At 37.3% G+C, this 24,758-nt stretch overlaps 1 protein-coding gene across 1 annotated transcript; it reads left to right on the forward strand.

The window, feature by feature from the left end:
- The first annotated feature begins 2,215 nt into the window (after positions 1-2,215).
- On the forward strand, positions 2,216-13,060 carry Aga (aspartylglucosaminidase). Its single transcript, XM_005373511.2, has 9 exons — positions 2,216-2,444; positions 4,477-4,630; positions 5,203-5,315; positions 6,511-6,623; positions 8,103-8,217; positions 9,227-9,302; positions 10,543-10,650; positions 11,311-11,444; positions 12,810-13,060. Exons 1-9 carry the CDS (start codon positions 2,318-2,320, stop codon positions 12,908-12,910), a joined length of 1,041 nt encoding a protein of 346 aa, XP_005373568.1. The 5' UTR covers positions 2,216-2,317; the 3' UTR covers positions 12,911-13,060.
- The last annotated feature ends 11,698 nt before the right edge of the window (positions 13,061-24,758 follow it).

Below are 24,758 nucleotides of genomic sequence, written 5' to 3' on the forward strand. Positions count from 1 at the left end.
ATTTCTTTATGTTAAATTGATTTCTTTTTGCTGCTTTGTATGTTTCTGGACTGCTGACACCAATTGCTAAATACTTGATAAATACCAATTAAAACATCAGTATATTATTTAATTAGCACCCTAACATTGTCTAACATCTCCTACCTCATTCACAAAACTTTGTATGATAAGAAAGAACACTATTATTATAGATGAGGAACGTGTGATCTAGGATTACTATACAAGTTAATCACATTTGATATCCTGGCCTTGAAAATCTACTGAAGTATTGTTAACTAGAAGTTCAATTTAAGAACGCAAACATTTTACTAAACAAAACTATGTAATGCATTTCAGATTTAAATGAAAACACCTTTATAGCTTTCTGATTTCACAGTAACACTATCTCAGCTGTTATGTATAATTAATGATTGAATAAAAATTAGAGAATGTTACAAAAATTGTAGACTACATTGTTAAAGTTTCCCCACTAAATTGTTAACAAATGTTTTTTCATTTAAATTTTCCTCATAAAAAAGCAGAAGGATCCTCACACAGTGAGGGACAAATAAAAATTTGAGACGAACACCCAGTGACTGCTAGGTCTGAAGGGTAAAGTATGCCAAATATTAGAAAAAAAAAAAAAACTAGAAGGAAAGCAAACATCCAAAGTAGATTAATTTCTTTAAGTCTTAGCTACAGAGAGAACTAAAATTAGGCAAACTGGATCCACTTGGTATTTTAATAGCCACCAAAAAGACTAGATTCTTTTGAGATGGACTATTATTTTAAATACAAATATTTATGTAAAAGTTGGCATTTTGATCAGCAAGTAATTTAGCTGTTTTCCTACAACCAATAAATGAAATGAACTTCTCTGATGGGATTTTGATTTCAAGGAAGAAAATTTGGGGAAAAGAGTGAATACAATAGGAGGTAACATTCAGGCTCTTTTAGTTGGAGAAACATAAATACCTGATGAGGCTAGAAAATGCTGGAGGCACTGAGACGGGTTTCCCCTGTGTAGTATTTTACAGTTTTTGCTGACGATGTGTCCTAGTTCCTTAGTCTGTATAAACTATATTCAGCTCAGGTGCTAAGAAAAAGCCATTCAGAGGACAATATGTTTTCCTGACTTTCTTAACCTGTCTCACCATCTTTCACCTATCATCTGGTATTAGCTTATGGTCTTTTCCCCAGCACAAAAGGTTTAGTCCTCCTTTAAAATCCCATCGAAGGAACTTACTGCAGTTCCTTTTAATCACACCCAACTTTCGAATAGCACTTCCTTTCCATTATTCTTCTAGGTTATCTTGTGCTGTTCAAATTATATATTCAGTTTCCTAGCAGAAAGAGTTTTGAAGATTTTGTAAGCCTCACAATTTCCATCTAGTTCATATTTTACAAGTCTGGACAGATTTATGGATGTTCTTCACAACTGTCTTCCCTTATATACATGGGCAAGCATTCCAGAGCCCCAGAGGGATTGCTGGTCCATGCTCACACGGCTGTGCAGCCACCGAATTATCAAAATGAGCGCCTTTGCCACGCATGTAAACTCTCCAGCCCTTTTATTCAAACATTTATTTAATACTTAATGGTGCCAGGCACGAAAGTAAAATACGTTAAGAAAAGAATGGAGGTAGTAGTCTTGCTGGAGGCGCCGGAACGTGTGCTTTAGTGGACTATGCAGAGGGTACATTTCTATCTTCCCACACTGTCCAATTATTCCAGCTCAGGGACTTATAACGAGAGGACGTCCTACAAAAAAGCTGCGGTGGGAGGCGACGCCAAGAATGGGCAGACATCTGAGGAACTCCAGAGCACATTTTAGGTTGGCCAAACTTTCCAGCTTCAACTTCTAATTAAGAGAATATAGTAAAAACCAAATTAAACAGTGCACAGCATTACCCGAAGTTCCTAACGTCATGCAACCCAGGCTTGTATAACTTCACACTGATTTTCCAAGGTGAGGCGCAATCTGCTTTTAAGAACGGGGAAAATAGCAATGTAATTGATTATTAAAAAAAAAAAAAAAAAAAAAAAAAAAAAAAAAAAAAACTGCACTGCTCCTAAGAATAAATACTTCACGACGAAACACCGCAAGGCCGAAGACCACAGGACCACCGACAGACCTCTTCCGCAGTCCGCGGAAAGGTCACATCTCGCGATAGTTCAAGGGAGCACAGACCGGGCCTGAAGGATGGGCGTGATCTCGGGGTGGGCGGGGCGTAGGGGCGGCAAGCTAGAGAGATTTCCGTGAGCGCGCGGGGGCTGTCGGGTGTTTGCGGGCCGCGCGGTTCGCGACTTTTCTCGGCCGTGGGCTCCGCTCGCAGCCATGGCGCGGAGGTCGAACTTGCCCCTCATTGTCGTGCAGCTTCTGCTCAGCCCGACGCTAGTGCGCGGCTCCAGCCCTCTGCCCCTGGTCGTCAACACTTGGCCTTTTAAGAACGCCACCGAAGCAGGTGCGGGGTGGCGGCGGGGCGGCGCCGCGCCGCAGCAGGCCGAGGTGGGAAGGGGCGGCCCGCTGGAGCTGGGGAGCGCGGCGGCAGGGCGCTGCCTCGGCCTCCTGCCCTTCCGCGGCGCCGCGGCCTGCAGCCGGCCTGTCCTCCGTGCCCCTTGGCCCCGCGCATTCACGGCCCTGGCGCCGAGTGACGCCTGTCTTGTCGTCCCGGTTGGGGTGACCGCAGACGCTCTCGGCCTTTTCGCCCTTTGTCTGCCCGAGGCGCCTGCGCGGGGCTCGGGGCTGCCGCGTCCGCTTCGCCTCTCCGGGCCCTCGCTTCCCCTCACAGCCCGGCTTCCGTGTTTGCGGGCCCCGGTGCTTTCCCCAGCAAATGCGCACTTTCCCCGGGGACGCTTGCTGCTGCAGGCTGCCACCCCGTCCTTGTCACCCAGGACGCGGGCTGCGGGCTCGGCTGCTCGCGGAGATGCCCGGGGGCCTCTGGGGCATCCTGTTGCCCTGCCCGGCTGCGAGAGTTCCTGCCTGCTGGAGCCCGGCCGGCCGAGGTTACGGGCTTGCGCGGTTTGCAGCCGGGAATTGCGAAGCTTAGCGGTCACCGCTTGCAGGAAGTGCGCCCTGCCTTACGCCTCCTGTGCACCTAGATCTTAGCCCGCGTGGCCCGTCATCCTGGCGTTTGCACGTAGTGTTATGCTTGTTTCTTTGCTGTGCTTCAAGACGTTCTACTACAGGAGGCCTTTTAGACCTGCCCGAGGCTGCCAGTGTATTCACTTCCCGAGAACAGAACTGGCTCCTTAGATGGGTAGAGGTAGATCTGTATACTACAGGTAGTGCGTATGAAATCAGAACTTGAGGAATCGACTGTGAAAAACATACTCTCAGCAATGATGAAATGGGAAGTCCGGCAGCCCGAGCAGGGGACAGTCCCGTATAAGTTGCCTATAGTGAAAGCACTTCTGAAAATCTGTTTGCGGGAGTGTAGCTCCAACAGCGACTTCAGTTAGTGCTTAGCAGCAGTAGCACCTACCCTTCAAGGAATTCTCTTTTATGAGGAAAGAAATTCTCATTTTTATTGCTTATGATCTTGACTGTTGAAAACAACCCCCCCACGCACATACACACGGTGTACTGTGTATGGGTCCACAAAACAGCGTAGTACTAAAAGGACAGTCACCCTAGTCAAAGTGTCTGATAGTGGAAATGGCTGTGTGACCTTGAACAAATTACCTAACCTCTCTGGCTCTGTTACCTTTTGTTTAAAATGAGAACTGTAATTGTACACACTACTACTGCAAAAGCTGTTGTAAATATAAAATGAATTAATCCTATAAAGCTGAGATTATTTATTTGCTATTACACTATTACTGCTAATAGGTGTTGCCTCAATAACAGTTATTCATTATGAATGTTTTTAATACTCTAGGAATGTAGAAGTAATTTGTGAGGTGATTTAATAGATTTTGAATTTAACTGCCTTTGAGTGTTTTTAATTGTGCCTTTTAAAATAAAGAAGAGAAAGCTGGGTGTGATGGCCATGCCTGTAATCCCAGTATTTCGGGAGTCTGAGGTAAAAGGATCACAGGTTCTAGTCCACCCTGGGCAGTTGAGTGAAATAGCTGGACCTTGTCTCAAAATAATTATTTAAAAAATGGCTAGGGATATAGCTCAGTGCAGAGGCACTTGGTTCAGTCCCTACTAGCTGAAACTAAATAAAGGAGAGGGTACTTATTTATACAGAAGAAATAGGTATTGATAAGTGAAATAAACCTTCACTTTGCAACAGCAAGTCTGAATTTTTTTTTCCTGAACCGAGCATTGAACCAAGCAAGGGCCTTTGCACTGAGCTACAGGTAGTGATGTACTACTCTTTTCCCTTGTCCCTTTTAAAACTCCTTTTGTAGCCCTTGATTAACTTGTTAAAGATTCAGTTTAAATGTGAAAACAGGATTTCAGTAGGAGTTTTCAAAATGTTTTTGGTTCGGTCCATTTGACATTGAAAAAATAGGTGAATATAAAGAAGTATTATTGGGATTTGACAGCATGGCGGACATTAGCATCTGGAGGGTCCACCTTGGACGCAGTTGAGAATGGTTGTGCCGTGTGTGAGCGAGAGCAGTGTGACGGCTCTGTAGGCTTTGGAGGAAGTCCTGATGAACTCGGGGAAACCACCCTGGATGCAATGATCATGGATGGGTAAGAATGCCCTACAGAATCTATTTATCCTTGCAACTTTGATGCATGTTTAAGTCCATTTAGACTGTAGTCCTGGAAGAGTGAGATGAAAGAATGCATGACATGGCCTAGGTCAAACTAAGTTATGGTACTTGGCCTTTCTAAAAAGACTTTGCCTCGCAATTAAAAAAAAAAAAAAAAATCCTTATGGTGGAAATAACCAGGAAAGTAGATACTCTCGGGAGAATCCCAAGCTATAAAAACAAGCCCCTGACCTGTAAACAATCATTTATTTGCCATCCCCAAATGCTGTAGTTTGCTTGATCTGAAACCGTAAGACTACTTTCAAAAGCCAAGTTTGAAGTAAGGTAAGAGAAACAGAATTTAGTGCTTTGGTGTATATGGTTAATTGAATTTCTGCTTTTTCTTTAATTTTGTCTGACTGTGGGACCCTATGGAATTTAGGGTTGTGCGTTCACATTTGTATTAAGAAGGGGGAGTTTATCCTACAATACATTCCGTGGTGAAAGTACTGTTTATCTTTGAACTTATGAAAATACTTCCATATACTTTACTGCCCTTATGTCTTGCAGCACTACTATGGATGTAGGAGCAGTAGGAGATCTTAGACGAATTAAAAATGCTATTGGTGTGGCACGGAAAGTACTGGAACATACAACACACACGCTTTTAGCAGGAGAGTCAGGTAGTTTTAATTATACTGAAATTTTTTCTAGTCTTTTTTCTATAGTTTTCACTGTAAAAAAAATAGGACTCCATATAAAATAGGGATAAAAGCATACCTTACTTCAAATTCCGGCTCTTGTACTTAATGCATATTTAACTGGATGGTTAAATAGGTTTAAATCTCACTTTCTTTGTCTTTAAAATAGGATTTTTAAAAATAATTTATTATCTGTAGATGAATAACTACTGAACTGAAACTAGATTCAGCATCAGTTTTCTTCCTATATTACATGTTTATATGTGTAAGACCCCAAGAACATTAACAGGGTCTATGGGACTGAACCTGTTTCCTGTGGCAGATGGTCTGATTTCACCACTTTCCATCTTACATATCAAAGGTGGTTTTCTGACGTATAATCAGAAATACTGATAATGATCTATAGTAGACCTCCTTCCATTTGATTGAAAGTACAGAATTGTAAACTGACAACAGAATCTTTTACTCATTCAACAGGATCCATTCATCTCCTTGATTTATATATTAAAGTTTTTTTTTATATAAAAAAAAAAACTGGTGTGTCTTAGTTGCTTTTCTCTTGTTGCTGAGACGAAGTACCTGACACCCAACATTAAGGAAGGAAAGATTTCTTTAGCTCTCAGTTTGTGGAGGTTTCAGTCCATACTTGGCTGGCTCCAAGGCAGAGTGGCACATGGCAGAGGGCAATGTTCATGGCGGAGGAAAACAGAAACAGCAACAAGAGGAAAAGGGAGGGAGGGCAGCTAGCAACCTCTTTCCCTCCCTTAAATTGTATGCAAACTACCCACCCCAGGGTGGGTGTAGCACTCACACCATAATCCCAGCATTGGACCATGAGCCCATGACTGCAGGAGGCTTTGGGGGGACATCTAGACACGAACCATAACATGGTGAAAGGCATGTCTTTTGCTTTTTGGAAAAGTGGATTGAATGAGCCAATTCAGGTGAGGCTTCAAATATACACACCAGGGGCTTCAAATAAGTCAGTTATAGAAAGGACATGTGGAAATTAAAAACTAGAAGTTGATCTCTAAAACTATTTATGTCTGAAAATTCCTTTGACAGTCTTTGAGTACCCCACTTAAGAGATAGCTAATGTAGACTGCCTATAGTACATGTATTTTGTTCAGGGTACATGGAAACTTGGTTAATTTACACTTTTCTTCCTAATGTCTAGCCACCAAGTTTGCTGAGAGTATGGGATTTATTAATGAAGATTTATCTACCAATGCTTCTCATGCTCTTCATGCAGATTGGCTTGCTCGGAATTGCCAGCCAAATTATTGGAAAGTATGTATATGTATTCAATTTTAAAAGGTAAATTACTTGAAAATTTTAAATGACATCTTTCTCCTCTCTATTACGTACCTCTTGCCAAGGGTACTGGTTATTGTCCTACATGTACTGCTTGTTAGAAGCAATGATTTAAGTTGTTTCTGGGGGTGTGGATGCTTTTGATGATTCCCTAGAAGCCTCACATGCAAACCTGGGGTGCAGAGCTACTGTTCTCTGAAAACAGTTTGCAAACTGTGACTGCTTTACTATGGGAGTGAAGCTGATTCTGTCAGAACTGTTCTGCTAGTATTTCCTTGGGACAGTCTTTTAAAATAAATCAAAGGTTGGGAAACATTACTGAAAAATGTTTGGTAGATTTTATCTGTGTGAAATATATCCAGTTCCTTTACCTGATTTGGCTAAAGGACTTACACTGTTAGGTGTTTTCAAGTGTGTTGCTCATGAGATAATTGTTTTTAATGGAATTTTTAGCATAAATCACTTTATGGTTGCCACACAGGTTCCTTCTATGGAATATCATAGTTTCTTGTCTGTTTCTTTCTCAACTCCTAATTATGAAGGACTATCAGGTGTTATCACTAGAAAGACTCTATTCATAAAACCAGGTTATAGGACCTAGTATACTGACATGTAAGATATAAGTGTTGGTTGATCATCTCTGATCCAGATATCCAAAATCAAGTCCTCTGAGCACTGAAATGATGCTACAAGTAGAAAAATGTATACCAATTTATGTGATCCATTGCTTTTCAAAATGTAGTCACACTGAAAACACTGTAAAATTACTTTCAAGCTACCTGAATAAGATACTTTTGAAACATTAACAAATTTCATATTTCGACTTGGGACCTATCCTCATGATGTCTCATTATGTACATGAAAATATACCAAAAACCAAAACAGTTCTAGTCTCAAAATATCAGAAAAGAAATATTCAACCTGTAATAAATTCTTACTTTTACCAAACTATATAAACAATCTAAATTTGTGAGTTTGGATTATATTTTTGTGGCTTTAAATGTAAAGATAATTTTAGAGTATGACACAGAACACACTCGTATAAGCCTAGCTTTGAAAAAGAATGGTTTGAAAGTAAACTTCAATTTATACTTGAGAATTCTTCATCTGGAGAGTGAGTACTGAAATGTAAAGGTCAGATTGTGTACCTTACTCCTTTGAGAATTAGTATCTAATAAAAAGCTTTATATCTGCCAACATATTGAGAATTTTAGGCATATAAAGACAAAACGCAAAGACCTGGTCTATGTAGTATAAATGTGTAAGCCATATTATTTAATTCTGAGGCTAGCATGGGAATTTAGTAAAATTACATATTCATTTATCTTCATGTAAGATTTAGCTAATCTTTAAGCTTTGAGTTTTGATTTTGTACTAGTGTGTAATGATCATACATAACTGCTTGCCAATTTTTAAAACACCTTTCTTAAAATAAAACTCACATCTTGTTCACAGAATGTTATACCAGATGCTTCAGAATACTGTGGACCCTACAAACCACCTGGTATCTTAAAGCAGGACAGTCATACCTGTAAAGAAGTAAGAGATGGTTGTGGTCATGATACTATTGGTAATTTACCTTTTGTATAGTTTTCATTATTGAAATTTAATTTCCTCTTATATCTCCTCTTTAGCCCTGTTCATGTACCAAAAATTGATTTTGATTATTTCAACTGCCGAGTAAGTGCATGATATATAAAAAATAAATAAATATATATAAATATATGTGCTAAGGCAAGATTAATCTTGTCTTAGCATTTGTACTTAGTTTAGTAAATTTCTTACACAAGACCCTGCAAATCCAATGCCTGTTCACCTTTGAATTTTAAATCTTCATTTCATACTTAATTATTTGATATTTTATGTTGTTTGAAATATTAAAGAGACCTTAAGTAATTTTTTCAAGCTGCAATGCTGACAAATATCTATTAGTCTATATCAGAGATTTTATCTGGAATTACTTTTTAAAAAGTACTGAAAGTAACTAACATTTTGAGGAGTGAGGATACGGAATGCCTATCAAATGATGCTATGAAAGTGGGTCATTAAACTGCAACGTTATCCCACTGGTATAATTTTCAATATTAAAGAATTCCTTTTCTATCTGAAATTAATAGGAAAGCATATTTATATGATTATTTTAGTCAATTTTTATTGCTAAACAGTACCAAAGACTGGATGATTTATAAATAACTGAAATTTATTTCTCATAGCTGTGGAAATTAGGAAGTCCAAGATGTGCATACTGGCAGATTTAATGTCTACTGAGGGCTTATATTTTGGCACATAGATGGCCATTTCTCCCTTTGTCCTTGCATGGTAGAAGGGGCTAGCTAGCTTTTGGAGAGAGCGCTCTTATGAGAGCACCAGGCTGGATTATTAGGGCTCTGCCTGTTCACCTCGCGGAAGTCCCTCTCCTAAATATTTCACTTTGTGGATTAAATTTTATCATATGAATTTTGGGGGCACAAACATTGAAACTTTTTCCACTGCTTATTTATTTGATTATATTTGAGGTAAAATGCCGTTACTTAATTTTCTTTCTTTCTTCCTTTCTTTCTTTTTTTCTTTCTTCCTAGGCATGGTTGTAATTCATCAGATGGGACATACTGCTGCTGGTACATCTACCAATGGTCTAAAGTTCAAAATACCTGGGTTAGTGTTTTCATAAGAACAGATTTCTCAACCAAATAGTGTAAAGCAATATGTGCTAGGTGTTATGAAAGATGCAAAATGTAAAGCACAACCCTAGCCTCAAAGCTGAGATAGATAAATGTGATAGAAAAGATAGAAAAGATCTTTCTGCTAAGGGCCAGAAGAGCTTTAACATTCAGGGGTGACAGAGGTGATCTAAGCTAAGATTTAAGCTGATTTTAGCTAAGCAGTTAGGAGGGTTGATAAGGTGGATGCAAAGAGCTAAGTTCCAAGTCTACAAAAGGAAAGGGGAACATACAGGCAAAAGTACCGGCAGATGCAAGGTAGCAGGGCCTCTGCTGGCAGGAGAGAAATCATGTGTGGGAGTTTGTGTATGTGTGCATGCACCAGAGTGGAGGGAATAGTGGGAGATGGAAAGAGAAGACTGGAGCCAGATTTCAAAGGGTCCTAGGCCAGCCTCGGGAGTTCTGGGGTTTAGTTTGAAATTGGAGGGCTTTAAAGATTTAGTACATTGGAAAAGCTTTGGTAAAAGTTTGACACATTACATGGGAAGCAGGAATAAATTGTAGGTGAGGAAACCGCCTTGGAACCTGTTGATGGTCCAGGAATTGAGCTAATAGTGAACGGTAGTAATAGATTAGTCACTATAAATATGTGTATGTCATTTGGCATAAGAAATTCTGTTAGTTTTAGGAATTTATTTTTAATTGACAAGTAAAAAACTACATGTTTATGGCATACAACAGACTGTGAAATAGTTAAATCAAGCTATTTAATTTATGCATCACCACACATACCTGTTTCTGTGATGAGAATGCTTAAAATGTACTCCTTTAGTAATTTTCAAATATACAGTTTATTGTTAATAACTTAACTTAGAACTATGTGATAAAACAGATCCCTTGAACTTATTCCTCTTGTTTAGCTGAAATTCTGTGTCCTTTGACAAGCATTTCCCCCATCTGCCCACTCCCTAACATTCATCACCAGAATTTAATGTTTTTTATAAGCTTAACTTTTTTATACTCCACATGTGCTAACAAATTCTTATGTAATTAATATGTTTATGAAGACCTAAGTTGAAAAACTAACACCTTTTTTCCTTATATTCTGCTGAAGAATGTATTTAAAACAATGACTAGTATCTAGGGGAAAATGTCCATTTTTGAAACAGCTCATAATATAATTTGTTTTACATCTGAATTCCTGTGTTAAATTCTTATGCTCTGTGCTCACAAAGTCGTATAGGAGATTCCCCAATACCTGGAGCTGGGGCCTATGCTGATGATGCTGCAGGAGCTGCTGCAGCCACTGGGGATGGAGATATATTGATGCGCTTTCTTCCAAGGTATGACTTTTTAGATTTGCAAATGTTAGTGGTCTTTGTGGTATAAAATAGTTTTTTATATGATGTAATTTGAATTTGTGCACACAAGAGCTGTTTAGAAACTATATATGCAAACCTTTTACCTATCATTTAATTAATGGTCATTCAAATTAAGTATTGATAGCACTGTGAAATAGAACATTGTGTATCACCCTACTTCACAGATGAGAATATTTATGATAAGCAATGTATATAAGGCCACTTAGTGAAGGAAGTGTGGTTATTGTTAAAATTAAGAAGCATAGTTATTGTGTACAGTTAATTATACAACTATATGTTTTGTACACATACCGTATTTTCCCTTTTGTTGCTTCTTTTCTCATTTAAGCATAACTGTCCTTCTCTGAGACATCTATTATTACTAAGTGACTGTTACTCAGCCAAATCCCCCTCTACCCCCCAAAACAATCATCTGAAATTAATGATGAGTTAAATAGATGACATTATATCAACGTTTACTTACTTTGCTGTTGAAGCTTTAGCAGGAGTTATTTCTGTTCATTTATATGAATTCTATCCAATGTGATAATTTCAGTGATTTTAAATTTCTAACCTTAAGTAACCCCGTTTGGAGTTAGTATTTATTGTGTGGTATTGAAGTTTCACCTCTGTTTAAATCAGCTACCAAGCAGTAGAATATATGAGAAGAGGAGAAGATCCAACCATAGCTTGCGAAAAGGCTATTTCAAGAATTCAGAAGCATTTTCCAAAATTCTTTGGGGCTGTTATATGTGCCAATGTGACTGGAAGTTATGGTAAGTTGTGTTCAGATTTTGTATTTGTGTGAACTTACAAATGTTCGTAAAATAATACATTCTTAAATGTTGTAGCATGCACTATACTATATTCAAGAGAAAGGGGACTATGTAGAGTAGGCTCTAGGTAAATGTTAACTGATGATCTGTCAGGTATTGCCACAAGTATTAAACATATACCTAAAACCCTTTCTTGGTTGACTCCTGGTGATCTAGTCTATGGCGGTTAATTCTTATCTCTTACATCCATCCTAAAGGGAGTTTAGTTTCAGCTGTAGTACATGTTGAGATGGGCTGATTTAGTCAAATGCTTTTAGTAATTAGAAGTAAGTAAAGAAAAATTATCTTCCCTACTTCTTTTTCCATTCATCATATAAGTGGTTTAACCATTAAATCTTGGGGCTCCAAAGATCAAAATGTATTACTTTTCTGATTAGTAAACCTAAAAGGTAGCAGAATTATTTTTGCACTATATTTGAAGGGTGTCTTTTGCTTCATTTAATTTCTGTGTGAGCCTACCACAATTTTAAAGCACTTGAAGATCTACCATTACTGATTCTCATTAGTGAATTTTCAGATAGGGAAGGTATACAGATCAGTACAACTTACTGGATTAGACTGCTGCTTGTTGTTCTGTGATTTTTTACTTTTTACACTTCTGTATTTGAAAATCTTTGAAGATTTCCTTATTCTTTTTTAACTACTAAGATACAAAAGTCAGTAAAGTTATGGGAGAAGACTTTATGTATAAAATAAGTCAGTTTCATTAATTCCCTCATAAATAATACAACACTGAAAACTCAAAGTTGCATTTAACAAGATGGAAAAATGCTAATTATAACTGGTAGATGAATTTAAAATTGACTAATTCCTTACATTTATCATAATGACAGTAGAAAGGCCCTCCTACTGTACACAGTCTGCGTATTTGAGCAGAGATGAACTGAGTCAGACAGGTAACATCTTGACCATAACTCTTCTCTCTTTTATGAGAGTAAAAGAGTAGAGAAGAACAGAAAGCAGTGGTGTGGGGGTTAGGAATAAAATGGTAGGAATGTGCTTAAATAACTTCTTTTTAAGAAACAGAAGTGATAACAAGGTAAAATAACAGAAAAGACAGCATGGATGTGGAGCAAAAACATCAGCTCTTTCTGAGATTTAAAAGGATAGCTTACCTGCTTTCTTTTTTTTTAACCTCCCATGGATTGCTCATTCCTGAGAAGGGTGACACTGATATACTTCCATGTGACTTAACTAGCCATAGGTACACTATAACCAGTATCCAGGCATATAGCAATATCTGTACTGGTTATAAATACACACATCCTATATTTAACCATGTAACCTTTTCTTTTTTGACCCAAGGTGCTGCTTGCAATAGACTTCCAACATTTACTCAGTTTAGCTTCATGGTTTACAATTCTCTGAAAAATCAGCCAACTGAAGAAAAAGTAGACTGCATTTAGTTCACCTTTCTGTCAGTGTGTAGATGTAAAGAAGAAAGAAACAAAGTCTGAAGAGATTGTTCACAATCAATGTTTAGTTGTCCTCATGTATTTTAAAGTTCTTGTGTAAAATAAGTACAAAAATAAATTTATGCTGAAGTGGCACTTTCATTTTCTGTCTCTGAAATTGGTTGTTTTTAAGCTTTGTAGACCTCATGAAAGTGAATATGCATGTGTATGTCTTGTATATATTTAAATTTTAAGTGATACTTGAATTTCTCTCTAATGTTGCAAGAAATTGTTACTTTGGAGATTTATTTGCACACTAATATAATACACCCAAACCTGTATTTCAATACTTAAAGTATACAGGCTTTTAAACCCAAAGAAAAAACACTGAGTCTCAGCATATTGGTTCTGGTTGTACTTCAGTATGTTACATAGTATGTCTCCTATCGTTGATTATTAGTTTTACCCAATATTTTCTGATAGCATGAAGCAAGAAAGATACTATTCATAGAGATGCTTTTTATTTTGCATATATTAGAAAATATGGGCAGTCTTCCAATAAGCAATTATGTTGATTTTCTTTGCATTTTTCTCTGATGGAGTGTTCACCGTATGGAAGTTATTAGGTCACAAAAATCTCAGATCTTTTGCTTACTAATATTCAATACTTATCATTTCTTTTGAAGAATTATGTGGAAAACTTGATTTGTAGTGCATTTTACAAATCTCTTATTCTGAGAGGAGGACCTTGCAATTATAATTGTTGTCTGTCTAAGTATTGTTTTCCTAACTTCTGAATTCACTATCTCTCACTGAAAAGTACAGGGAAGTTGTACATCAGCTTTTTGACATCATCTTTCCTTCAAAATCATTATCTTCTAAATCAGTAATAGATGTATAACATTGTTTTCAAACTTTAGTATTCTACTGTTTTTTTCTATGCCCACCCTAATGTTTATTTCCTGTAGAATGTAGGGTAGAAAGCTATGGTTGAAAATGGTACAAGTCTCTTGTTCCCAGGCCTTCATATGCATCAGAATTGTCTGGGAAGCCTCTTTAATATTGCGCTGTAACAGATATTCTCCACAGATAACCATCTAGATTTAGCAACCATTGATGGTAGTCTGAAAGCTAAAAGAGAACAGTTCTACAGCTTCCTATTTAAAAATCAGAAGAAATCTTACTTTTCAGTGAGATTTTCAGGGTTCTCAGGAATTGCAGAGTTGCTTAAATCTGATACTGAGCCTTGGAACAAGAGAAATGAAACCAGATTTAAACTCAAAGTGTATTCATTTTAAGATGATATTCCTGTTTTGCATATTTCTCTCTTACTGCTAGGCAGTCATTTACCACCAGAAAAAAGGAGAGTGAAGTAGAAAGTATTCATGGCCTATAATTCCTCTCCCAATTAGGAGTTCAGCTGACAGAAACAACTTACATATGTTTTTAAAGGATGTTTTCTCTTTAACTCACATTCTTTTGGATGGAAATAATCTCTCTATATATTTAACAGAAATTAGCCTTGGAAATACATTTATAAAGTTCTAGATTGGAATATAATATTTATTACTTAATATGATTTATGTACTACATATTATCTTTTGAGAAGATAAAATTATTTGTCCATGATACCTTGGTATCATTGTTCACTAGAATCACAGGGAAAACACATAAGAAACCAGTGAAACACTACATCAGTAAAATGTAAGCTAGTCATAAATGAATTGACTTTGAAATGGCTCTCTAGTACTTGGAAAAAGCAAGAAAGTAGCTGGGAAGAGAACATTGGAAAATTTAATCCTGACCTACCCTTTCATGGCGGACAATAGCTGTTTCCTTCACGTGTATCCTGGTTGTATCATTGTTACAGATTATATGGCTGTTACAGAGGATAAGGTGAAGTAAGAGACACAATTCAAAGCTTTTGTCCCTTTCTCTTTTTTTTTTTCTCCTTTTATAAGAAGTGTTCAAAAAGGAAGTGTTGTAAGACTTCCTACCTAGGTAAAATTACATTGTCGTAAACACACATGTAGACTAGCAATTTTCCTAAATGATTCTGAAAAATTGTCACTTAAATTTACTTTATTATCTTTTTTGTTCGTATAAACATTGTCCTGGTTTTTAGGACTATCTCATACCTCCCTTTGAAAGAAAGTTTAGGTAGATTTGCTTGCAGCTCCAAGGATCCTGGTAAAGGGATTAGGGATTCCTAATTGCCTTCAACTGAATGTGGGCAGCGTGTTCTTGAGCCCAGCTCTCTATGCCTCCTGTTGGTCCCCGTAGGGACATGGACACGAGGTTATGTTGGTTGCTAGACTGAGTAATACAATCCGTGTCTGATGCCTTCTGCCAATTTCTATGATAATGTGGCAGCCTAACTTGTTTGCCGGAAAGTAGGGTAAAATCACAGGCCATCCAAAGTTCTTGACATTGTCTATAGACACTAGTCAGAGAGCCTCCTGATTTTGTTACTATTTGCTGTCCATTGTTTTCTCTCTTTCTGCCCTCCTCCTTCCTCTCCCCCTACCCTTGTCTCTCACACACATTTGAGATAAAAACTTTATAGATCTGTATGTAAGTCAAAGATAAAAATGAAAATTCTTTTGTAAGTTCAGATCCTAAGGAATTATTTAACTAAAGCCAAGAAAGCCAACCTTTATGTCCTGAGAGATTCTTACAGTTTATACAATGAACTTCAAATTAATTATAGTAAAACTTCCTAAAGATTGCTTATCCAGAAATCCACCTAAAATACCTAAATATTAACTGTAGTTCTTTAAAATATCCAAATAGTAACCAGTTCAAATTTTAGCAGCTTATAGTTAAAATACTGCATACGAAATAGTAGATATTTCAAAACAGTAATTATAATGTCTGATATTTGATCAAAATATTCTTAATAAACCTTGATTTACCTTGTAAAATACTAGCATAAAGTTGTTAGAAAATCATATATGTGCTATACACAGAGAAAGATGAAAACATACCTGTTTCTTTAGCACTCCTTTTGGTTTAGAAAGGCAAATAATAAACATGATATATTGTAACTGATGTATAGAGACTTTTTAAAGTTAACTAGTTTTTAATTATTAACTTCTTTTTGAAGTGTTTGATGCTCAGTGATTAAATTTAGAACTGAGGACGCAGTTGAACTTGTTTTGTATCTCTAACAGTATAATTAAATTCATTTAAATAAAAACTATTGGTGGCAAGGGCTGGGGATTTAGCTCAGTGGCAAAAGCGCCTGCCTGGCAAGTGCAAGGTCGTGAGTTCGGTTCCCAGTACCGGAGAAAAACCAAAAAAAAAAAAAAAAAAACTATTGGTGGCATAAATACACAATGTAATTAAATTCATTTAAATAAATACATATTGGTGGCATAAATACATATCTTTGTGTACTGATTACAAAGCTAAATTAAGACCTATTTAAGTCATTTGTCAATTTTTGTTATTTCTAGCTCTTTTAAAGAAAATATTCTAAAAGGATATGTTTAAAATTTTTGTTTACTTGAGTATTAAACTTCATGTGTTGCTCAGTATACTTTGAACTGTCTGCTTACAAAGTAAAAAAAAAATGAGAGTGGGGTGCAGAAAAATATGAATTATTTGTGATAAATTTGTGCCATATAATAAATATTTTCTTCTACAACTTAGGGTCCTCTTTCAATGTTGAAAAAGCACAAGCATTTGAATAATAACTGCCACATTCAGAGTGGCTATAATGGAAGTTAAAACTGCTCTGATCAACGTATTTGCTTCTGAGTTAAAGGGAAAGGAAATTATTAAAAGTTCTAATGAATGGATAGTGCACTAAGGAATTGGTCAACAGATTTAAATTTCTGGCCTTTCAATGCAGTGCATTAGATACATTTACTCATTTATTTTCTTTAATTAAAATTTGATTCCTGTGATGTGGATGTTGACATATAATATTTCTAAGAAAATCAGGTTTTAGAGTAAATGTAGAGAAAGAAAATCCCTTCTAGTTGTGCATAATCTGTCTCTATTTCTTTGTAGCTTGTGTGAAATCCTCAAGCACTATAAATGTCAAAATGCTTTTCTACATTCCTAAATAAAAGCAATATTATTTATCTTCTGTTCATTGTGTAAGCTGATTGAAAATTAAACCAAAGAATAAAAGAAATACCAGACAATGAAAGCTCACAAAATTTAGGTCAAATAAGGCTAAAGCAGTGTTGTAATGGAACCTACTTTTATTAGTATAGGCAATTGCTAAATTGTTTAAATCTTGAAATAAGTCATGGTGACAAGATTTACACTGTACATGTCACCAAACACTATGAGAGCTTATTTTTTCCTCTGAAAAGGTGGTTTTGAGAGAATGTAGCATAAATATTATACATGCACACACTCACATGCTGTCTTAAAATAATTCTAGAGCCCAATTACTTGAGTTCAAACCCTGGCCCTGTGCATCATCAGCTATGTGACCTTGAACCACCCAAGCCCTTTGGAGTTATCTTACCACAGGTTACCCAGGGTACTGGACATAGAACAATGAGATTTAATGTATTCCCTACTGGATATTCTTGCTTTGGTCCAGTTCCTTCCCCTTCTTTCTACATTTTGGGTTGGAAAACTTACCTTATGCTATTGTGTATTGTAAGTGTTTAACTTTCTTTTCATTTTTACAGGAGCTCACAACTAAGAGTTTGCATTAAATCTCAGAGGTGACTAGACTTTTCAGTTACGTTGAAACTGCTGGAGTTTTGGCAAGTCTTAGAGGTGGGCAAATGTGTTTTGTATAAAGGAATGTGCCAAAATTTTGGGGGCCAGGGCAGAATGTTATGTTTTATAGCTAGATGTATGCCCAAAACCTCATGCACTCATAGGTGGGACTTTGGGGAGGCAGTTGGATCATGGGATTGTGATACTCCATGTGGAGTAATCCACTGAGGAGTCTGTAGCTGAGTGTGATGCTGGGAGGTGATTCCTGGTGGGAAGAGGTCACTGTGAGTATGGTCTGGAAGGGTATACAGTATGCCCTCACAAAATTGTGGTTCAGACTTCGTGGCCTCAGTCAGTCCCAGATTTTTCCTTAGAACCTAATTAATAATTAGGGAAACTCCTGCAATTTCACAGAAACTGCAAATATCTTCCACAGTTTTTTGGGGGTGGGGCACGGGAGGTTTGCAAGTAACCAATCTTAAGAGCCTTATTCGTTCTCCTTGCTGCTGATTGGCTGCTGCCATGTAACGCATCTCTGGCAGATAGACCAGCATTCCCACATCATAACAGTTTGCTGTACCACGTGTAGTTATCTCCAGTGATCTCAGTTTTCTTCTTAAAGCCCTAAGATCCTTAACATGCCCATCAAAATGTCCTGCACCTTCTAAGGCTTTATTAATACAGCGTCTTATTAAATTAAGTGACATAACTGTGGAAGACAGCATATTTAGTGTTTAAACTAAAAATAAGCATTTATAGGCATTTTTGTGACCATATCTGAATTTCAGTTTTTCAGAACTCGTGAGTGCTTTGGGAATGTAACCCCCCCAAATTTTGGGAGTCCACTGTGTATTCCTCCTCTTGCCTCTTCCCTGGATCTTTCTCTGCTTCCTGCTGTCATGCCATGAGCTCTTTCTCTTCTGCCATGATTCCTTCCATGGAGCCTTCCTTCCTTCTGACTATGAATTGAAAGCTTTAAAAGATGAACCAAAATAAACTTTTCCTCCTTTAAGTTGTGGGCGTTGGGTATTGTGTCTTAGCAATGAGAAAATATCTAAGACATGGACCAAAAGGTCTTCCAAAAAACTGAATCAAGACGTAAAGCTTTTAACCTTTACAAAAGTTAACTCAAAATAAACCATATGCCTAAATGTAAAACATAAAACTATGAAATTATATGACTCCTTGAAAATCTGGAGGACTTTATGTTTGGCAGTGAGTTTTATATATGAAACCAAAGGCAAGATCCATGAAAAAGGTGACTGATTCTCTATGTAAGATATTTTGGAGAGAATGAGAAACCACAGATGCAGAGAAAACATTTGCAGAAGACACATCTGATAAAGCTATGTCATCCATAATGCGCAAAGAACTCTTAACCACCAGAAAACAATAAGATTTGAAATGGGCAGAATATTTGAACAAACAACTAAAGATATACAGATGATAAGTTAGCAAATGAAAAGATGCTGTGCATTATGTATTATTAAAGAATTTCAAATTAGAATAATGAGATCCCATTACACACCTATTATAATGGCCAAATTTCAAAGCAATGCTAATATCAAATGGTGGGGAAGATGTGGAACAAAGGGGAACTTATTCATTTCTAGTAAAATGAAGAATGGCACCTGTAAAATGAAACACAAAAAAACAATTTGGCATAGTAGTTTCATATAATACTAAACATGTTCTTACCATCTAATACCACAATTATTGTCCTTGGTATTTTCCCACGTGGGTTGAAAACTTAAGTATACACTGATATCTTTACATGGATGTTGACAGTCATTTCATTCATGATTAGCCAGGTGTCCTCCGGTGGAAAAGTGTACACATACGTATATACACATACGTATATACAGACAGCGAAGTGTTACTCAGTGTTAAAAGGAAATGAGCTATCAAGCTGTGACAAGAGCTGGAAGAGCATTAGATGTATACTAGTAAAGGAAGCAAACCTGAAAAAGTTGTAGACTGTGTAATCCCAACTACCTGACATTCTGGGAAACAAAAACTAAAGAGATGGCAAAAAGATCAGAGATTGCCAGAAATGCAAGGGGGCTGAAGTGCATATACACAACACAGAGGACTTTAGGCAGTGAAATGATTTTATTCTATGGTACGGCAAAAGATGACACGTCATTGTACATGTCAAAATCTATAAGAGGTACAATAGTACCCCTGAATGTAAACTATGGACTTCAGGTGGTGGGGATGGGTAACTGTAGATTCCTAGATTGTAACAGATGTACCATTTGTAGGTTGTTGGTAGTTGGGGAATTTAGACTGAGGGTACTGGAAGTTCATGGGAATTCTTTGTACTTTGTGTACAATTTTCTTGTGAATTTAAATGCTCTAAGATACAGTCTTTTTTTTTTTTTTTTAGTGTGGGGATTTGAACTCAGGACCTTGTGCTTCCCAGGCAGGCACTTGTGCTGCTGAGCTATATCCTCTGCCCCAGATACAGTCTTTTGAAAAAGGAAAAGCAAACACATTTCTAACATCTCTGAAAGGCTCAGAGCAGAGTGTGAGCTGCCCTGTTGGGGTATGCACACGCTCTCAGGTTTGTCAGCACCCTTGCAAGCTTGCTCTGTTCCTTTACACTGTGTGCCTGGTCATGGACTGTAGAGTTTATAAAACTGCCTGGAGGAATTGTAATGGCTTCATTCCCTCACTCATTAGTGCATCCTCCTTTGAGATGTAATACTTAAGTTACAGTAGAAAGAGCATTGACTGGAAGTCAGAACACAGTTCACAGTAGTGGCGATTCCAGAATTCGAAATAGAAGAGAGGGATGGCAATTTGATTGAAAAAGTAACTGTGTTCGCATAACAAATACATGCATTTTTATATAGTCCTGCTTTGGAGAACTGATGGAAACTAAGGAAAAAGCTACTTCCAAGAACACTTTTAGCACTGACACTGGCTCAAACTCAGCTGTCACAAACTTGTTATGGGACCTTAGGCTTTTACTCTGAAATTTATGTGTCACAACTGAACCCAAGAAGTTAAGGTAGAGGCTGCTAATTTAAGTCTGCACAGCAACACTACTAGCCTTGTCTGGGAGAGAATTAAAACATAGGATGTCAGGCACCTCTCCACACCTCCTGAATCCGAGTCTGCATTTTTACAAGATCCCACCTGAAATACAATGGGAATTGAGTACATTTTAATTCTACCCTCTTACCTGCTCTCTCTTGGAGGGTCATAGTTTACTTCTGTGTCCCTCATTTCCTGCCCTAGACCTTGTTTCCTACTGCTGATGTACCTAAGTGAAAAAAAAAAAAAAAAAGGAACAAAAAATTAACCCATACAAAAGTGATACAACATGCTAAAACACTTACAGCTATTGGGTGGCAATGACTAGAATTAATCCAGTCTTTGCTCTGAAGTATACCTTATAAGTAAATAAACTGGCTTCTTCCTCATTACTGTCCGTTTGCCTAGAGACAATCAAACTAACATTTTGTTTTCCACATTATCAAAATGATACTGTTTCGTGGCAGCAAGATGCCCGGTCCCAAGAGTGTTATCTCAAAACAAGGGGATGGACCTACTCAGTGTTACAGTCTTTCAAAGGAACCCGGAAGAAGTTTGCTTAAAGAGCTGTTAAGTGAGAAAAATGTCTCCCAAGACATTGTTTTTTAAAAATATCATTCCACTGTATTTTGAGTTGATATGTTTTGTCTATTACTGAATGTGTTATTCAAAAATCACTCACTTATCTTTATACTCTTTATTTTGAATTCACTACACTGTGACTTTTCAGTAAATCTTTTATGAACAAGGTCTCTGGTGGGTCTGCTTTAATTGGTTAAGAATTATCAGCAGAGAACCCTGTCAAAAATTGAGACAGTCTTTCTTTTCAAAACTCATGGCACAGAACTTTTCCAGGGATAAGGTGTCTGGATGCAGATAAAAACAAATGATACTCCTCTGCCACAAATGCTATTTGAACTTGACTTGTCAAAACAAAAGGGCTTTCAAGTGTTCCATTAGCAATTATATTCCAGAGCAGCTTTGTTTTATACAACTGCTCTTCTTGGTAGGATTTTGACAAAACTGGTTGAAAGAAAGGAGAGGATTGGCACTCTCTGGTAATAAAATATTCTTGTAGTTATTCTTTCAGGGAACAGAGTAACAGAAGTCGTCAAACTCAAGAGACTTTAAAGGTTTCCTTCTGTCATCTTGCAAATCTAAACAACAGTGTTATTATTGAGCATGAAAAGAAAAAACGCACACACACTCTTGTTACATAGATACTGTTTTCTTTCCCACCCCCCGATTAATGTCTAACTCAGAGAGTTAATGCTTGAGTTTATATTGGTCCACTTCAAAATCTCGCCCTGCCCTCTTCCATCCCTATCTCCCGCTCTCATGAGTGAAACTTCTTGGTCTTTTCCTGATGTTCCTAAATCACTGCATGAATGGATGCTTTGTAGATATTGCAAAGTGCATTATATCCTTAGTGCTCCCACTGGCTGGTGTGACTGACTACATGATCATGAATAGGTATTTCTGAACCTGTTGTACATTTACAAGTGTTACTATAAGCAACATTATTATCTTCAATTCTAAAAGCTTCTATACTGTTGTACATTATCACAGCTATTTTATATTGCTGAGGAAATCACTGTAAAATAAAATTGGTGAGCAAAATCACTACACTCAAATTATAGGTGATGTTCTATGTGATTCCTCAAGTTGCATGAGGAAAAAGTGAACTGATTCTAATATTACCATAAGTTGAATATCATTAGTAATGTACCTGTCCCAGGAAGATGTTCAGATTAGGCATTGCCAATCTAACACTGCATCAGCAGTTTCTCGAATCTCTGTGGTTGCTGCTTTGCCACTCTATTTCCCTTCTCTATTCCACTGAATGTAACCTTTTGCTGGTTAGGTTATATACACACAGTCTACCAGCTTTCAAATTTTATTTTGAATTGGCATAATTGATAGTTACAATTAAACTTTATTGTGTTACTTTTAAGTTACACATTGCCTCATCTTGTGTTTGAAGTGTACTTAAAGGTGTTTTTACATCTCTTGTTCATGGATTTTAGAACTATCACTCTCAGTCACTTGTATGATCAGGGCTTTCATTAATCCCAGTATATCTAAATTTAGATTTTCCCCAAACTTGCTTTCACCCAGACAACTCCTAGTCAGTAGTTAATAGAGAGGGCTTTTCCCACCACTTGTGCCACATAATACATAAATTTTCACCAGGAGATGAGACCACAGCTGCCCACTCCAAATACTGATGCCTTCCTCTTTTGAGACTCTGATCTGCTTTGGGAAAACGGCTTAAAGGGTCAGGGATAGTTGAAAGAACTTACATGGGGACAATTTCTATATATCTCTTTCACCTGGGAGATTTTTCGTAAGCCAGCTCAGAACCCCTCTGCTTGGTATGCAATACAGAAATAACTCGGTAAGTCTCTCATAAATTGAATTGAACTGACCATGGATTTGAAGTTACTGCCTTCCCTGCTGAGTTAAAGCCAAATGGAGTTGCCTCCCTGGGCCAGGCTTTGATCAGTAGCACGGTACTTTCCTTTTCCTGACTTAAATGCATCCAGTCCCAGGCACTGGTTTTATTTAATGTTCTTGTTCACTTCACTGGAAATGCTTTAACTCCGGCACCTGCTGGCGGTGAAAGTGATTAGGATTTCATGGGACCGGAGCATTTCATTTCTAGTAAGCCACACCATGGCCCATAAATTAATACAGGATTATGCTTCAGCATTTACTCTGCAGGCCTGTTTTGAACTGAAAAGAAAGGCAATTGAAGGATGAAGAAAAAACAAAGAAAATGATAAGATGAAAAGTGAACAGTTTTACAAAACCTGACAGTGTGTATTAGCATAAGCCCTTTCTTAGGAAGAAACTAAGAAACCACTACACAGCTGTACTTTGTTAATGCTGATAAGCATCACCCTTTCCTCTCAAGCCTAGATTCATTTTACACTTGGAAAATATCTCACCCTCTGTCAAAATATATACTGGTAACCTTAAGTGTCTGCGAAAGCTAGTTCAGCAACTGGAGTCACAATCCCAGCTGAGCTCAGCCTTTGAGGCTATCCTATCAAGGTGCCAGAGACATACATAAGCCGTCTCAGACCCTGCAGGGCAATGTGTCCAAAGCCAGGCACCCGTGAATGACTGCTGTCAAGAGAAGCAGGAGAATCATTCTGCTACGCTCTGTCTTAACTCTCATGTTTCCAAATAGTTAAACGTAATAAGAATATGATCAGCAAACTATGACCCATAGGTCAAGTCTAGCCCACTGCTGTTTTCATATGAGCCGATCCTACATTATAAAAAAAGAATAATAAAGATTACCAGGTATAGAGCTCTGTGTCTTGCAAGCATGAGGTCCTGAGTTTGATTCCCGGTGCCCCCCCCGCAAAAAAAAAAAAAAAAGGACAAAAAGAACGATAATATTTGTGATATCAGAAAATTATCTAAAACTTAAATTTCCACGTTCAGCAGCAAAGTTGTGTGAGAACACAAGTACACTCTGTTTTCTGTGTTGCTGGTACCTGTTTCTACGTTACAATGACACCGTGAAGTAGTTGCAACAGAGATCTGAAAAATATTTAGCATATGATTCTTCACAGAAAAAATTTATGAACTCATTTTAAATCACTAACTTTTGAGTTAATTTGTTACATAATAGTACTCAGCAATAGTCATCAAATTCAAAAGTCAGTACTATATTCGCTAATGGAATGTATAAAATCAAATGCAATATAACGGTTAATTTCTTAGACACACACCTTTATACTTAACATTCAAGAGAAAGCTAGCATTTGACCAAAGTAAATATTGAACTTCTAGATCTTTTTCCCCATTTATTGCATATAATGGCGACATTTTTTTCCAAAGAGGAACAGGGTGAATGTAACATTTCTCGAACTCCTACCATATAGCAGACACTGTATTAGGCAATGGGGTACCAATGGTATATCAAAAGAGGTAAAAATTCTGCCTTCTTCAAGTCAGCAGTCAAATGGAAAAGACAACCAGCGATAAAATAATTTCATAACACGGTCTGTAATAGATTTATAAAAACATTTAGGCAGTGGTTTGATAACCATACCCAGAAAATCTGCCCTTCCTCAAAGATGTAACATTTAAACCATGATTCTAATAGTGAATT

The sequence above is a fragment of the Chinchilla lanigera genome, unplaced genomic scaffold (assembly GCF_000276665.1).
Source record: "Chinchilla lanigera isolate Chin_1 unplaced genomic scaffold, ChiLan1.0 scaffold00002, whole genome shotgun sequence".
In the NCBI taxonomy this organism is placed as follows: domain Eukaryota; kingdom Metazoa; phylum Chordata; class Mammalia; order Rodentia; family Chinchillidae; genus Chinchilla; species Chinchilla lanigera.